The 18,439-nt window shown below is 42.1% G+C and overlaps 1 protein-coding gene across 4 annotated transcripts in view; it reads right to left on the reverse strand.

Annotated features, from left to right (window-relative positions):
• LOC106586199 (cysteine/serine-rich nuclear protein 3) overlaps nucleotides 1-18,439 on the reverse strand; it is a 31,491-nt gene that overhangs the window by 4,277 nt on the left and 8,775 nt on the right. For 3 of the 4 annotated variants that reach the window (XM_014173204.2, XM_014173200.2, XM_014173201.2), the window contains 2 exons: nucleotides 2,838-3,017; nucleotides 66-325 (listed from right to left, as the gene is read on the reverse strand). In XM_014173204.2, the coding sequence (XP_014028679.2) occupies nucleotides 66-325; nucleotides 2,838-2,988 (411 nt within the window). In that variant the 5' untranslated portion in view covers nucleotides 2,989-3,017. Of the gene's footprint in view, nucleotides 1-65; nucleotides 326-2,837; nucleotides 3,018-9,109; nucleotides 9,624-18,439 lie in introns of those variants that run through there. The other variant, XM_014173202.2, reaches the window with a different exon arrangement.

An 18,439-nucleotide genomic window follows, 5' to 3' on the forward strand; every position in this document is an offset into this window, starting at 1 on the left:
GTGCGCCGCCTCATGAGACTCCCAATCACGGCCGGTTGTGATACAGCCTGGATTCGAACCAATACCTTGAGTTTCATGGAGTTGAGTTTCTCCTCCTTCAGATGGTCTCGGAGCATGTCTCTGTGGATTCTCTCTTGCTCCAGGGCAAACTCTCCCAGGGAGTACTGCCTGACACCGCTGTGTCTGTTGGACATGCCCAGAGTACTGCCCCCCTGACTGGGCACACTGGTGAAGCCCTGACGCCGGCTGAAGTAGTATACCGTCACATTGTCAAAATGTACCCTCCTTGTTCTCACACGCTTCTCCCTCTTCAGTATAGAATCAGCTACAGAGTCAAAAGACGAGGGGAGAAGATGGTGAAAGGAAGCTGGTGATAGCCCCCGCTTCTTCATACATATAAATAATAGGGAAAGCAGGGTTATTGGTTCATACATGGATGAAAGATTAACCAGTTCGATGTGGTGGAAAGAATAGCCCATTTTAAATCAACAAAGGGAATGTGAAATCACCAGTATGAGAAAAAGCTTGATTAACCCCCTTGACAGCATACAAGCACACTGTTTCAAGAGAAAGCACTTATTTAAAATCGGAATCATTTACATAGGAAAGAGTTGTATGTTGTTGCTCACCATGATGTGCTCTCAGTGGTGCACAGTATGCGTGTAGCCATACTATAACAAGATAAAACGCTAGTCTGCTTGCTTACGATTTGCATGATTTGAATGCCTGTTTTTATTTGACTTTTAATGAACCTCGGGAGTCCTCTTGCTAACACTCAGACAACAGGGACTTCCTCTAACTCAACCCAGCTTAGTAGAGCAGTGTTTCATCATCCCGACTCTGCCATTTGGCATGTCAGTACTACGTGTGGCTTTTTAAGGACCGTTCTATGAGAGGGAGGGAAGGAGGGAGGAAAAAGAAAGCAAAGACAGAGAGCATAAATAATCCCCCTCCTGGCTCAGATCTGGAGTGGTTGAGCACAGCTTTCCCAGCGCTCACTTGATGTCAGAAAAACAGGACAAATGGGAACCATCTGGTTCCAGCAGCACTCCACCCTGGGCCATAAGGACAATGCATTCATTACAGGCATGGCAGCGCCAGTCAGGCCTTGTTGATCGGAATTTCGCTTTATTTTCCCCCCCAGAAAGGTTTATCAGACTTTGATCAGGGTATCCATGTGGTTTTACTGCATGAGAAAGCAATTACATGCAGAGGTCATTTTCAAGCTTCCAATACGTAACAGAGTTCGATATCTCTGTATTTCTTCCTATTTCTTGTTCGGCCATCTTCTAGTGACTTGTGATATTAGGGTTGCTATGACCATGTAGTTCTAAAAATAAATCTGTGAGAATACATAGAAGCCCTTCGTCAAAGACCTCCCGATTCAGATTCGGAAATTCCAAGGCTTTGTTTTGCTCCACTAAAAGCAATCACACAAGGAGAGGGGCTAGATTATTTCTCCAACACTAACGCGACCCAAGACGGAGTTGTACTGTATTCTCCAGGCAACAATGCTACTGTACATCTCAGCACCACGCCTGACACAGTGTGACACCTCTTTAGTGAGGAGAAGCTCTGGGAGCCGTGTGCTCTGCTGCATGAACTGCTTTCTGATTCCCTCGGCTTAGAGCAACGTCCTCCTGGTTGCCTTTATCTGCAGCTGACCCAGAAGGCTCAGGAGCCTGGGGAAACAGCACCCTTGTCCCTGATCCCCACCCCCCCAAACATGCCTGCGCGGATGGACCCACACAAACACGTACACAAGCGCATACGCACACACCAGAGGAGGCTGGTGGGAGGAGCTATAGGAGGAGGGGCTCTTTGTAATGGCTGGAATGGAATAAATGGTTTCCATTTGTTTGATATCGTTATATTTATTCCCTTTTCAGCCATTACAATGAGCCCCTCCTCCTATAGCTCCTCCTACCAGCGTCCTCTAGCACACACACACACGTAAACACAACACAGGGAGGAGCCCTGTCACTCACACCCACAATAAACCAGGGTAGGGGGTACTGTATCCGTCGTTCCCCAAACACAACATAGATCAGTCACCTGAGGAACCAACCACTGACAATCCACACATTTTTCCCCCAGGCTGCCTACCAATAACATCATATCTGCTCATAGAAAAAAACAGGCCATCTAAAACACAGGTCTTTTTTTATCAAACTGACTGAAGCCTTTCTGATGACAGGTTTACTCAACTGATAGCTTCTCAGAGCCTGCCAGACACACCACTGGCTTTGCACAATGCTAGAGACTAGAGAGCATCAGCTCATTCATCAGGCTGTACTGTGCTGTACTGTGCTGTACTGTGCTGTGCCTGCTGACGCAACGCCTAATGAGAGACTGTTGTGCTGCTGCGGCGCCGCATTCATTCCCCTTTATTACAGCCCAGCTACACCAGCCCAGCACAGTCCATCCAGCCGTCCTTATGGCTACTCAGCTGTCCACACAGACACCAGCTCAGATCACACAATGCCATGGATTGCGTCTCTTCTCTTTTCAAGCACACCGACTGATGCAGCGTTTTCAATTTCCTCTTCAACTGAGTTCTGTGAATGACATTTCTAACCGAGGGTTGTATTGTGCTTCAGCAAGTCATCACAATGACAAAATGTTATTGTGATGCTGTTTGCTAATACACTCAACGTCCATTTTAGAAGCAACAATTACGAAACAGAAGTATAATCTGAATGACACATGCTTCATTCAAAAAGATGTCTCTTTCACTAAACTACAATATGAATAACACATGTAGCTTTTTGTTTGTTCGTGTCAGACTGTATCAGTGTTGAGAATATGTGTGTGTGTGTGTGTGTGTGTGCGCTCACGGGTGAAGGGGCCCGAGGCTGAAGGGTTGACACTGTCACTGCTGTCTCCGCTCTCGCTGCAGGAGACCTCGTCATCAGACTCCTGCAAGGAGGAGCACGGCGAGGAGGACGCCTCCACCTCGTCAAACTTCCTCTTAAGTATTCCGCTCATGGCCCTCCTCTCCGTCTCCGCCGCCGCACCTGCAACAGCCAGCACAAGGAAGGGTACACATTGTTTAATGCCCAGCTCAGGCCCCGCCGGCCTCCACAGTCCTCCTCAACACAGTCAATTAGCAGTGAGCCACAGAACACAACAACCCCTCCTGCTACCCGGAACCCCCCCCCCCCCACCCCCCACCCCACCCACCCACCACTGCCGTCACTACCTACCCGACGGTCCCCAGGCAATTGATCACCTTGACACAAAGGAGCTCGGATGCGAGGCGAAAGATGCTAATTGCATGATGCGTCGACCTTGTTCACTCTGCTGTCTTTTGATTGAGCGACGACAGAAAAGGGACACTGGGGTGAGATTTTGCTTACTTTGCCCTGTATTCATGATGGTATTTCTAAAAACACTGCCTGAATATTTTTATCACAAAAGAACAGCATGGGGCAAAAATTAAATGAGACGTTACCGCCCAAAGCAGGATTGTAATATCTGCCCACAGCAGCATATGCAAACTAAAAACATAATGTGACTGTACTTAATTGCTGTTGCACCTCAAAAACACAATGCACGCATCCAGCCGGCTACTGATTGAAAATATCCCTTGGCTTCAAAATTAATTAATTTCCATCTTATGGGAAATTTAAAAAGCCTGACTACAGCTTTACTTATCCTGGGATATGCAGTGAATTTAAATGTGCCTGAATGTGTGTGCATGCACACGTGAATGTGTGTGCATGCACACGTGAATGTGTGTGCGTGTGGCCGTGCGTGCACGTGTGTGTGCATAAGTAAAATACTGATTTGTAAAATGTGTAATGTTGCACATTCAGTGCTCCCTAGAGGGGTTCCAATCTGGGGCATGACTGAAGATAGTTTATAGTGGTTAGGAGGATATTATGACTGACATGGTTATACCCTCTATAGAAGAAATAAAGTGAAAATGTTCAAATGGACCGGGGGGAGCACCCAGAGGGATGTGAAGTGCTGTTGGAGTCAGAGTGTTTAATAGCTCCCAGGTTCATAGAAACTGAGGGCAGGCCCTGGCTGCATCCCAAATTGCACCCTATTCCCTATACAGCACACTACTTTTGACCAGGGCTCTGGTCAAAAGAAATGCACTACAGTCCCTTCAGAAAGTATTCATACCCCTTGACTTATTCCACATTTGGTTATGTTACAGTCTGAATTCAAAATGGATTAAATAATATAGTTTTTTCCCCTCATCCATCTACACACAATACCCCATAATGACAAAGTGAAAATATTTTTTGAGAAATGTTTGGAAATATATTGAAAATGAAAGACAGAAATATAAAAAAAAATTATATTGAGTATTGATACATCCTCAGTTTTCTCCTATCACACCATTAAACTCTGTAACATGTTAGAATCACCTTTGACAGCAATTACAGCAGTGAGTCTTTCTGGGTAAGTCTGTAAGAGCTTTGCACAACTGGATTGTACAATATATGCACATGATTATTTTAAAAACTCTGCAATCTCTGTCAAGTTGGTTGTTGATCATTGCTAGACAACCATTTTCAAGTATTGCCATAGATTTTCAAGCCAATTTAAATCAACACTGTAACTAGGCCACTCAGGAACATTCAATGCCATCTTGGTAAGCAACTCCAGTATTATATTTGTCCTTGTGTTTTGGGTTATTGTCCTTCTGAAAGGTGAATTTGTCTCCCTGTGTCTGTTGGAAAGCAGACTGAACCAGGTTTTCCTCTAGGATTTTGCATGTGCTTAGCTCTATTCCATTTATTTTCATCCCAAAAAATGTCCTAGTCCTTGCTGATGACAAGCATACCCATAACATGATGGAGCCACCACCATGCTTGAAAATATGAAGAGTGATACTCAGTGATGTGTTGTGTTGGATTTGCACCAAACATAACGCTTTGTATTCAGGATATTTCTTTGCAACAATTTTTGCAGTTTTACTTTAGTAAACAGGATGCATGTTTTGGAATATTTTTTCTGTAAAGGCTTCCTTCTTTTCACTTAGATTAGTATTGTCATGTAACTACAATGTTGTTGATACATCCTCAGTTTTCTCCTATCACACCATTAAACTCTGTAACTGTTTTAAAGTCACCATTGGCCTCATGGTGAAATCCCTGAGCGGTTTCCTTCCTCTCCGGCAACTGAGTTAGGAAAGACACCTGTATCTTTGCAGTGACTGAGTGTATTGATACACCATGCAAACTGTAATTAATAACTTCACCATGCTCAAAGGGATATTCAATGTCAACTTTTAAAGTGTTTACCCATCTACCAATAGGTGCCCTACTTTGCGAGGCATTGGAAAACCTCCCTGGTCTTTGTGGTTGAATCTGTTTTTGAAATTCACTACTAAGTTTTCTCCTGAACTTATTTAGGCCTGACATAACAAAGGAGTTGAATACTTATTGACTCAAGACATTTCAGCTTTTCATTTTTTATTAATTTGTTAAAAAAATAATCTAAAAACAGAATTCCACTTTGACATTATGGGGTATTGTTTGTAGGCCAGTGACACAGCATTTATATTAAATCCATTTTAAGTTCAGCCAGTAACACAACAAAATGTGGAAAAAATGTGAATACTTTCTGAAGGCACTGTATATAGGGAATAGGTTGCCATTAGGAATAGGGTGCCATTTGGGATGCACCCCTTGCCGAGTCACTCATCCTCCCCAATGCCACTACAGAGGCCAGTGGAGAACAGCCACCAGTGACAGCCATTAAACTCTGACTGATGGTGTAATTAAACAAATCAAAACAAGACCTGGTTCATCAGTCAACTGCACAAATACTACTGTAAGTGCCAAATTAGGCTACTGACTGTAATAAGTGTTGAATTGTAACTGTCAAACAATATGTTGTTGGAACTTGCTGCCTTTCCTCCACTTAGGCTTCTACTTCCAGCTTATACATACTATATTCGTTTTATGGACACAGTATATTTTACAATAGTTCTCTTTTGTTTGTTTTTAGTCCCATCCTTCAGCTACCATCAACCCCTCCCATCCATCTTTGAACACCATCCAGTTTTGATTTCTATTTGTCATATATTTTTCAACTGTGCTGTAATGTTTCACGAAAGTTCTGAACCTTTCTATTCTCATAGATTCTACAGATTGTAAATTAAAGATAACAATTTTGGCTAAGAGTATTATTATATTATTGATATATTGACTATGACTTTTCAGATCACCCAGCAGTTTGCAGAGTTAACTCCAGGTAAATGTTGCAATTCTTCAGCCATTCCTGAACCTGCGACCAAAAACAAGCTACATATGGACATTACCCAAACAAATGATCTAATGATTATGTCTCTTCACAGCAACATCTGCAGAGCTGGGATGGTTGTATCCCCAACATATATATAACATTCTATTGGTTGCAAGAATTTTGCATGATAAATGAAATGGAAAAACTCTACGTTTTGAATCCGCCTTCGTTTTGTGTATCAGTTCATAAAACCATGTGCCATGAAATACATTTTACATCTGAAATACATCTGAAATCTCTTCCCAACTAATCTGTATGGCACAGCTGTCAATGTTTTGGTCCTTGAATGTAATTGGTATACTTTTTTATTCATCACTCTCCGACTCCTCTTTGTTTTTGACACGGAAATAAAGAAACAGTGTTCAGCTTTAGTCTCAGTCCCAGTATCAGCCTGAGCAGCTTGTGGTGGAGTTCCATTCAGAGAGAGGTGCCCATTCATCTGGAGCCGCTCTCTGCTATCAACTCATTACACATGCAAATACTGCTGCTGCCTCAAGGACAGTGTACGCGCCCCTATGTAGTGCACTACCTTCACATACATCCCAAATGGCACTATGTTCCCTATATTGTGCACTACTTTTGCACGATATAGGGAATAAGGTGCCATTTGGGACGCATCCAGTGTGGTGGAACCTGGAGAGGAATCACGCCGCTGCCAAAGGACCATTGTTCCCAAGTGTCTGTGGTTGTACTGTGACATGGGTCTGCTTGCACCTGGAGGAGATCCAACGTAAACTACAGTACTTAGCGCTGTGGAATGTTCAATGTTTGGCATCAGGACACCCATTTGAATGATTGGTCTACTGTGCAGAGGGACAGACAATCATTCAAATACACTAAAGCTAACATATGGAATTGTTTTGTTTGGTTTTGAATTTTAGGACCCCTGTAGGTATTGAAAAAAAATATGAATCATTACTACTACAGACCATAGAAACACATTGAATAGCACATTCATAAATGGCAAAACAGACAGATAAAAAATAAATAATGAAGAATAAGGATTTAAAGTGTATTTCCCATATATAAGAAAGCTAATGATTTGTTTTTGGGGGGGAACACATATTTAACCCTTTTGATTATGGGGGACACTACCTCCGCACTTCCATAAAAATGTTTCAACCAGTAACGGTGTCCTGTGAGAATCTCATCTATCCATAGAGTGGTCATATTAGTTTGTAGCCCAAACGGTTCGGACGCCACAGACGTTTTCGTGAGAAGACCCATTTGTCGGGATGTCTTATGTTCTGACAAACACCGCTGTAGCTCGGCCAGCTTCCGCCGCAGATGCGGAGGATTAAAACAAACTCTACATATTTTGAACCTAAACACATCAGCGTTTCATGATGGTACCGTTGATGAAATATTGAATCAGTCTAAAATGGTTACTGGCCCTCATCATTTAGCATTAAAGGTTGCACAAATAATACAGCTATCAGAGACTGCCTGAATGCAAATACATGTTTATGTAGCCTATAACCAATGGAATTACATTTTTATGTAGCCTATAACCAATGGAATTACATTTTTATGTAGCCTATAACCAATGGAATTACATGTTTATGTAGCCTATAACCAATGGAATTACATTTTTATGTAGCCTATAACCAATGGAATTACATTTTTATGTAGCCTATAACCAATGGAATTACATGTTTATGTAGCCTATAACCAATGGAATTACATTTTTATGTAGCCTATAACCAATGGAATTACATTTTTAAATGCATTAGATACTTAGTACCTCCTTTTCTACAGTTGTCATAATGGGCAGTTGGACAATCCTCACTGTAATTCAGGAAGAATACAAAATAGTACAGACAATTTAGTTATATTTTCCACATGGAATGGCCCAAGTCTATTTTGTAATCATTTTAATTAGTTCCCCATTGTTGGAAATCCATTCGTATTGTTAGCCCTCAGCAGATGCTGCAATATGCTATGATAGCCAAAGTGGTTTCCATGGCGATGCCAACATATGAGCAGAAATAGTGATTTCATGTCTGAAAGTGATTCTGCTCCAGTCCTCATGTCTGTGAAACATAAATATCGCAGTATGACTACATCTGACAACACATTATCGCAGTATAGTTTAAAAGAGGAAGATTTGAGGCACACAATTAAGACAAATGGAATAAGATGGTTATAGCCACACTCAAAATCCAAATCAATGCATATCGTTTTCTGTACGAACAAGGATTACGATATACGTCTTATTTCATACTGTAGCTGTCCTAAAACAGACCGATCCAATCTGGATAGGGTAACATCTCCTTGACACAGTGACTAGGCGTGACATCAAATGCAACTCAGTCGTTAACGTAAGCAGACTTCACTTGTTCAGGGCTTAGCAGCACAAGCCAGAGAGCTTAGCTAGTTCGTCCTCTACATTTCTTTGTCTCTTCCGCAGTTGTGTTCCAACTAATCACGGCTAGGCTGGGCATACACCATGGTGCAAGAGAAAATGCTGGGTGGAAATAATGCAGCAAAAGTCTGCTTGCAAAGCCCCTCCCTGTGCTGGCTTCACTGAGCGCACACACACATGCACTGTACAAACCAACTGTATTCCTTTAGGAACTGCGTCCACAGCCCTATGTGGCGCACGTATATTCTGAGTCAAAACAGATCATGTTTCCCGTAAGGTTCACCTATCACTGTACACAGAGGTGACACACAAGCCTCACACTGCAGACCTGCCATACAGAGAGAGTCATAACAAAAGCACTCGTTCCCAAGCAGTGCTAACAAGCCCCAGCATCTGTAGCAAGTCGTCACACATCAGCCCTGCAAAATAAATACAGAAACGGGGCACTTTGTGCCAGCCCCGAAAGAAACCACTGACCTGTGTCCACTGGCGTGTTCCGACTCCTCTGGCCCCTTTTCTTAACGTGACACTTGGGAGCAAAATCTAAATGAAGCACTTAAAAAGAGGTGAAACATGATAAATGATAGGCTCCCATTTTGCTTTAGTCCACTGACTTGCTGCGACCCCAGTACTCTGAGGGCATGAGAACCGGGTGAGAGGGAGGGAGAGGGAGACACACAGAGACTTGTAAATTTCCCAGCCCTGACTGCCACTGCTGGTACCATATGCTTTATTGTTAAATGACAATATTTAACTCTCCCGCTCCCTTCCTTTATGCTTTATTGTTAAATGACAATAGGTGCCTCTCTTTAACTCTCCCTCTCCCTTCCCTCCTTCTCTCTCTTATTCACCCTAGCCACACAAAGACTCATTAGTTGCTGCCGGCTGAAAGGCTGGAGCCTGACTGGAGCAGAGGGAGGCAGCCTGTGAGATCACATGGGTGGTATGTCTGAGAGAGAGTCAGGCGTGCCTCTGCTCCTGCAGATCATTTTACCAGCATGAGCCAGGGAGGGAAGAGAGAGACAGAGAGAGAGAGAGAGAGAGAGAGAGAGAGAGAGAGAGAGAGAGAAAGAGAGAGAGAGAGAGAGAGAAAGAGAGAGAGAGAAAGAGAGAGAAAGAGAGAGAGAAAGAGAGACAAAGAGAGAGAGAGAGAGAGAGAAAGAGAGACAAAGAGAGAGAGAGAGAGAGAGAGAGAGAGAGAGAGAGAGAGAGAGAGAGAGATGCTGAAGGAGCAAGAATGGTGAAGGGGGAGGGGAGGGGGAAGAGAGTTAGAGCGAGTGAGTGAGTGAGTGAGTGAGAGAGAGAATAAAGAGGAGAGAGAGGGGCAGGGAGAGGAAGAGAAATATTTGATTTCAGGCACAGCACAATAACCCAGTCAGATTAATGGGCACAAGGCTTAAAACCACAGGAGAAACCATTGTGTGGTTCACAACATCGACATTAGAAGCAAAATCTCCAAGAAGTGACAAATCCAGCATGAGAACATTCTTTGTGCTTATTTTAAAAGTCTTCTATTCATGGGAAAATAATGTACGCCTCAGACAAAAGGGAATTACCACATACAAGCTAATTAAACTTAAGTTACCATCATAGGGATAACAGTGAATACTACAGTATTTGACCCACAGAGAGGAGCCTGTATATCTATGAAATAGTTATCCCCATTGAAGTGATTGTACAACCACTTCCTATCCCAGGAAGTCCTGGTGATTGTAAGTGAGGCCGCAGCCAGTGAAGCGAAAGAGGAATGATATCATTCTCACACTCAATTAAAGCACTGCACTTCCTCCAATAGCTTTGGCCTAATCTACTGCTTTACAGCCAGCAGGGAAATAGAATTGACGCCGGAGCAGTGCTGTATTAAGGAGCATGACACGATCACTAACGTGGCTGATTGCAGACAAAACACAAAACATTCAGAGCCAAAGTTACAACAAAGGTCAATAAATCTACTTCGTTGCACGCACAAAACACATTCTATTTACTCCTCTGCTGAGGAAATGTGTATTCCAAGATGAAGACATGTAACAAATTGTGCGAGTGCCTTATACACAGTGCATAATGTACATTAAATCCCCAGTGCATCTGGCAAATGCCGATGTTTAGTGAGCAGTTTCAGTGTGACAAGCATGTTTTTTGACAGTGTGACGGGATTAACATTGTTTTATTGATGAACCATTAAAACCCAACTGCCATTCCTCCCAGGTAGTTGCAGTCTGCTGCTTCACATGTGTCCTCGCTGAACCTACTGAACTTTCCCTTGACAGAGATTCTGTTGCCCTCCTCCTACCCTCTCCCCCCCTCCTCCCAGAGGACTTATCTTCCACTCTGCTGTGACAAGTAGCCTAAATCAAGTCCTGGCAACAGGATGAACTCACCAACCACAGCCAGACCATTACAGTATCTACAGTGAGGCGTGTCACCTTTACAATTTCAACTACGGCTCTTCTAGATGAACCACGATGCTTGAGTCATTCAGCTATTATACAGAGTCAGTCTCTCAAGCATCGTGGTTCATCTAGAAGAGCTGTAGTTGGAGGACCTCTGTTGACAGGAGGCTACAGGAGGCTACTATGTTGATTAGTCCTCTATGCCAAAACAGTTCATAATTGAAACCAGACCCTGGTCACTGTGTTGCCTTGGGTCGGGTTTTCGAGCCTATTTGTTGATCCCTTTGTGTTAACTAGCATATGTTTTCTGTAACACATCATTTATGAGACCGTATTAGTCTGAAGGAGGTTTTTATACATTGTGAACTCAGCGAGAAGTCATTCTGGCCTTTAAGAGACGTGGCTGCTTTGGTACAAGAGATTAACATACTAGCCACAGCGCACATTGTGAACAAGCCCCGCGGTTATGCATATTGATAGCGATCTGTGAGCTGCTGAGCTCTCCAACACAAGGTTAGAGTAAATCAACTCAAGCTGGACCAGATGTATCACAAGACATGCAAGTTTAATGTCATTCTTTCAGCATTGCTCTAATGCTTTAATAACAGTGGATACTTCAATGACAGTAGGTTAGGCATAGTTAGTTGGTGACTTGTCAAAATAAAAAAATACATTTATGAATGATAAATAGCACACAGCATAAAAATCTAGTGAGAATATACAGTGCATTCAGAAAGTATTCAGACCCCTTGACTTTTTCCACATTTTGTTACGTTACAGCCTTATTCTAAAATGGATTAAAACTAAATGTTTTCATCAATCTACACACAATACCCCATAATGAAAAAGTGAAAACAGGTTTTTAGAAATTTTTTGAAAAATGTATAAATAAAAAAATAAAAAATGTATTTACATAATTATTCAGACCCTTTGCTATGAGACTTGAAATTGAGCTCGGGTGCATCCTGTTTCCATTGATCATCCTTGAGATGTTTCTACAACTTGATTGGAGTCCACCTGTGGTAAATTCAATTGATTGGACATGATTTGGTAAGATCCCACAGTTGACAGTACATGTCAGAGCAAAAAACAAGCCACGAGGTCGAAAGGATTGTCCATAGAGCTCTGAGACAGGATTGTGTGGAGGCACAGATCGGGGGAAGGGTAACAAAACATTTCTGCAGCATTGAAGGTCCCCAAGAATAGAGTGGCTTCCTCATTCTTAAATGGAAGTAGTTTGGAACCACCAAGACTCTTCCTAGAGCTGGCTGCCTGACCGAACTGAGCAATCGGGGGAGAAGGGCCTTGGTCAGGGAGGTGACCAAGAACCCGATGGTCACTCTGACAGAGCTCTAGAGTTCCTCTGTGGAGATGGGAGAACCTTCCAGAAGGACAACCATCTCTGCAGCACTCCACCAATCAGGCTTTAATGGTAGAGTGGCCAGACATAAACCACTACTCAGTAAAAGGCACATGACAGCCCGTTTGGAGTTTGCCAAAAGGCACTTAAAGACTTTTAGACCATGAGAAACAAGATTCTTTGGTATGATAAAACCAAGATTGAACTCTTTGGCCTGAATGCCAAGCATCACGTCTGGAGGAAACCTGGCACCATCCCTACGGTGAAGCATGGAGGCGGCAGCATCATGCTGTGCGAATGTTTTTCAGCGGCAGGGACTAGTCAGGATCGAGGGAAAGATGAACGGCACAAGGTACAGAGAGATCGTTGATGAAAACCTAGTCCAGAGCACTCAGGACCTCAGACTGGGGCGAAGGTTCACCGTCCAACAGGACAATGACCTTAAGCACAAACCCAAGACAACGCTGAAGTGGCTTGGGGACAAGGTTCTGAATGTCCTTGAGTGACCCAGCAAGCGCCAGGACTTGAAACCGATTGAACATCTCTGGAGAGACATGAAAATAGCTGTGCAGTGACGCTCCCCATCCAACCTGAAAGTGCTTGAGAGGATCTGCAGAGAAGAATGAGAGAAACTCCCCAAATGCAGGTGTGCCAAGCTTGTAGCATCATACCCAAGAAGACTCAAGGCTGTAATCACTGCCAAAGATGCTTCAACAAAGTACTGAGTAAAGGGTCTGAATACTTTCTTTTTTTAAAACCTTTTTTTGCGTTGTCATTATGGGGTATTGTGTGTAGATTGATTAAATAGTTTTTTCCTCCTCATCAGTTTCAGAATAAGGTTGTAATGTAACAAAATGTGGAAAAAGTCAAGGGGTCTGAATACTTTCCGAATGCACTGTACACTGAACAAAAATATAAATGCAACATGTAAAGTGTTGGTCCCATGTTTCATGAGCTGAAATAAAAAATCTCTGAAATTTTCCATACACACAAAAAGCTTATTTCCCTCAAATTTGGTGCACATTTTGTTTTACATCCCTCTTAGTGAGCATTTCTCATTTACCAAGATGTCTGTAATAAAGCCCTTTTGTGGGGAAAAACGTTTTCTTATTGGCTGGGCCTGGATCCCCACTGGGTGGGCCTATGCCCTCCAAGGCCCACCTATGGCTACACCCCTGCACAGTCATGTCAAATCCATATATTAAGGCCTAATGAATTTATTTAAATTGACTGATTTCCTAATATGAAATGTAGAACAGTCAAAGCTTAGAAACTGTTGCATGTTGCGTTTATATTTTTATTCAGTATACTTTAGCTCCGTACTATTTTCCCCTTACTTCTTTAACTAAATATCCATAATTTTCTAAATGGAATGCAGTACCTTATCTGTATTCTGTTGTGTCCTTCTCTTATGGGTATCACATACTTTATGCAGCTATATTACATGGAAATGCTAAACATAAGCTAGAGAGATGGCATTTTGTTATAAACACTACCATTGCACCACGGCTATTGACCTATATTGTCTGATATGCAAGAGGCGTTTTGATTTTGATGAAGCAAGTTTGTGACAGCAGGCATGAAAATAAACATACAAAAACATATATTTTAATAATCTGTGCCCAAGCTGTGCTGTTGTATTGAGGTCATATGCTAATGACATGTCTGACCCAGAATGCTCAGTCAAGACATGATACCAGAAAATAGGAAATATAATTGAAGAAACATTTTGAAATAAATATCCCCTAACATATTTACTGTATCTCATGCATTGGTGAAAAACTAATTATACTGTCCTAGGGTCATATTTCCTCCATAAACACATACCTGTTGTTCATCATAAACACAGGGTCAAATAGGCATTCCTGTGTAATTATCTTAAATGTTAAAGCCGACATTGTGTGGATCGGCTGAGCTGTGACTGGGATTGTATCTGATTAATATGTTTTATCCTGCACATCGTTTTTAAAGCCTTCATGCACATCTCCACCTTGAGTTTCTGCGTCTTCTTGCTGATCGTTTTAAACTAATCAAGGGCTGAAGAAGCATTAGCAGGAGCCCATATTTCAGGTTTGACTCTATTGAAAATCATATGCACAGCCTCTCTAGATCCCTTGACAGTGTAGTAGTGGTGATGCTGTTGCATAGGTGATTTAAATATCGACTGGCTTTCATCAAGCTGCCCACTCAAGAAAAAGCTTCAAACTGGTTCAGGTTATCAGTCAACCTACCAGGGTAGTTACAAACAGCACAGGAATTAAATCATCAACATGTATCAATCAAATCTTTACTAATGCTGCAGCAATTTTCTTTAAAGCAGTATCCAAAATCCATCAGATGTAGTGATCACAATATAGTAGCCATATCTATGAAAACCAAAGTTCCAAAGGCTGGGCCTAATATAGTGTATAAGAGGTCATACAATAAGTTTTGTAGTGATTCCTATGTTGTTGATGTAAATAATATTTTTGGGTCTGTGGTGTGTAATGAGTAGCAACCAGACGCTGCACTTTTATGCAATTGCTTATTCCAGTTACACTTAAGCATGCACCCATTAAGAAAATGAGTGTAAAAATGGTTAAATCCCTGTGGATTGATGAGGAATTAAAAAATGGTATGATTGAGAAGGATGAGGAAAAAGGAATGGCAAATAAGTCTGGCTGCACAACTGATTTGCAAACGTACTGAAAATTGAGAAATCATGTGACTAAACTGAATAAAAAGAGAAGAAACTATACTATGAAACAAAGATAAATGATAGCAAATGATAGTAAAAACCTTTGGCATACCTTAAATGAATTTTTGGGCAAACTCACTTCATCATTCATTGAATCAGATGGCTCATTCATCACAAAATCCACTGATTTTGCCAATTACTTGAATGATTTTTTCATTAGCAAACTTAGTCATGACATACCAGCAACAAACGCTGACACTACACATCCAAGTATAAATTAAGAAATTATGAAAGACAAGCATTGCATTTTGAATTCCGTAAAGTGAGTGTGGAAGAGGTGAAAAAATTATTGCTGTCTAACAGCAATGACAAGTCACCAGGGTCTGACAACTGGGAATATTACTGAGGATATTAGCGGACGATATTGCCACTCCTATTTGTCATATCTTTAATCTAAGTCTACTAGAAAGTGTGTGCCCTCAGGCCTGGAGGGAAGCAAAAGTAATTCCGCTACCCAAGAATAGTAAAGCCCCTTTACCGGCTCAAATAGCCGACCAATCAGCCTGCTACGAACCCTTAGTAAACTTTTGGGAAAAATTGTGTTTGACCAGATACAATGCCATTTTACTGTAAAAGAAATTTACAACAGACTTTCAGCACGCTTGTAGGGAAGGACATTCAACAAGCACGGCACTTACACAAATGACCAATGATTGGCTGAGAGAAATTGATGATAAAAAGATTGTGGGAGCTGTTTTGTTAGACTTCAACGTGGCTTTTGACATTATCAATCACAATCTGCTGATGGAAAAACGCATGTGTTGTGGCTTTACACCCCCTGCTATATTGTGGATAAAGAGTTACCTGTCTAACAGAACACAGAGGGTGTTCTTTAATGGAAGCATCTCCAACATAATCCAGGTAGAATCAGGAATTCCCCAGGGCAGCTGTCTAGGCCTCTTACTTTTTTAAATCTTTACTAATGACATGCCAATGGCCTTGAGTAAAGCCAGTGTGTCTATGTATGCGGATGACTCAACACTATACATGTCAGCTGCTACAGCGAGTGAAATCCCTGCAAGACTTAACAAAGAGCTGCAGTTAGTTTCAGAATGGGTGGCAAGGAATAAGTTAGTCCTACATATTTCAAAAACTAAAAGCATTGTATTTGGGACAAATCATTCACTAAACCCTAAACCTCAACTAAAACTTGTAATAAATAATGTGGATATTGAGCAAATTGAGGTGACTAAACTGCTTGGAGTAGCCCTGGATTGTAAACTGTCATGGTCCAAACATGTTGATACAACAGTAGCTAACAATCGGTGCTCTGACTTTTTAACAACACTAGCAACAAGGCAAGTCCTACAGGCTCTAGTTTTGTCGCACCTGGACTACTGTTCAGTCGTGTGGTCAGGTGCCACAAAGAGGGACCTCGGAAAATTACAATTGGCTCAGAACAGGGCAGCACGGCTGGCCCTTAAATGTACACGGAGAGCTAACATTAATAATATGCATGTCAATCGCTCATGGCTCAAAGTGGAGGAGAGATTGACTTCATCACTACTTGTTTTTGTAAGAAGTGTTGACATGCTGAACGCACCGAAGTGTCTGTTTAAACTACTAGCACACAGCTCGGACACCCATGCATACCCCACAAGACTTGCAACCAAAGGTCTCTTCACAATCACGGACTGATTAATAACGGACTGTGAGGCGCACAGTACTACAAAGAGCCATGGCTACAAGGAACTCTATTCCACATCAGGTAACTGATGTAAGTAGTAGAATCAGATTTTAAAAACAGATAAAAATACACCTTATGGAACAGCAGGGACTGTGAAGAGAAACACACAGGCACAGACACAAACATACACGGATAAGACATACACTCTTCACACACCTACACATGGATTTCGTATAGTAGATATTGGATCGTAGAGTAGTGGCCTGAGGGAACGCACTTAATGTGTTGTGAAATGTAATATCATGTAATATTTTAAATTGTATATAACTGGCTTAATGTTGCTGGACCCCAGGAAGAGTAGCTGCTGACTTGGCAGCAGCTAATGGGGATCCCTAATAAATACAAATACAATAGGAGCAACCTGGTCTCAGAGTATGTTGTATTATTCTGTACATACAGTGGGGCAAAAAGTATTTAGTCAGCCACCAATTGTGCAAGTTCTCCCACTTAAAAAGATGAGAGAGGCCTGTAATTTTCATCATAGGTACACTTCAACTATGACAGACAAAATGAGAAAAACATTTTTTCCAGAAAATCACATTGTAGGATTTTTAATGAATTTATTTGCAAATTATGGTGGAAAAGAAGTATTTGGTCAATAACAAAAGTTTATCTCAATACTTTGTTATATACCCTTTGTTGGCAATGACACAGGTCAAACGTTTTCTGTAAGTCTTCACAAGGTTTTCACACACTGTTGCTGGTATTTTGGCCCATTCCTCCATGCAGATCTCCTCTAGAGCAGTGATGTTTTGGGGCTGTCGCTGGGCAACACGGACTTTCAACTCCCTCCAAAGATTTTCTATGGGGTTGAGATCTGGAGACTGGCTAGGCCACTCCAGGACCTTGAAATGCTTCTTACGAAGCCACTCCTTCGTTGCCCGGGTGGTGTGTTTGGGATCATTGTCATGCTGAAAGACCCAGCCATGTTTCATCTTCAATGCCCTTGCTGATGGAAGGAGATTTTCACTCAAAATCTCACGATACATGGCCCCATTCATTCTTTCCTTTACACGGATCTGTCGTCCTGGTCCCTTTGCAGAAAAACAGCCCCAAAGCATGATGTTTCCACCCCCATGCTTCACAGTAGGTATGGTGTTCTTTGGATGCAACTCAGCATTCCTTGTCCTCCAAACACGACGAGTTGAGTTTTTACCAAAAAGTTATATTTTGGTTTCATCTGACCATATGACATTCTCCCAATCCTCTTCTGGATCATCCAAATGCTCTCTAGCAAACTTCAGACAGGCCTGGACATGTACTGGCTTAAGCAGGGGGACACGTCTGGCACTGCAGGATTTGAGTCCCTGGCGGCGTAGTGTGTTACTGATGGTAGGCTTTGTTACTTTGGTCCCAGCTCTCTGCAGGTCATTCACTAGGACCCCCCGTGTGGTTCTGGGATTTTTGCTCACCGTTCTTGTGATCATTTTGACCCCACGGGGTGAGATCTTGCGTGGAGCCCCAGATTGAGGGAGATTATCAGTGGTCTTGTATGTCTTCCATTTCCTAATAATTGCTCCCACAGTTGATTTCTTCAAACCAAGCTGCTTACCTATTGCAGATTCAGTCTTCCCAGCCTGGTGCAGGTCTACAATTTTGTTTCTGGTGTCTTTTGACAGTTCTTTGGTCTTGG

The sequence above is a fragment of the Salmo salar genome, chromosome ssa25 (assembly GCF_905237065.1).
Source record: "Salmo salar chromosome ssa25, Ssal_v3.1, whole genome shotgun sequence".
Taxonomy (NCBI): Eukaryota; Metazoa; Chordata; class Actinopteri; order Salmoniformes; family Salmonidae; genus Salmo; species Salmo salar.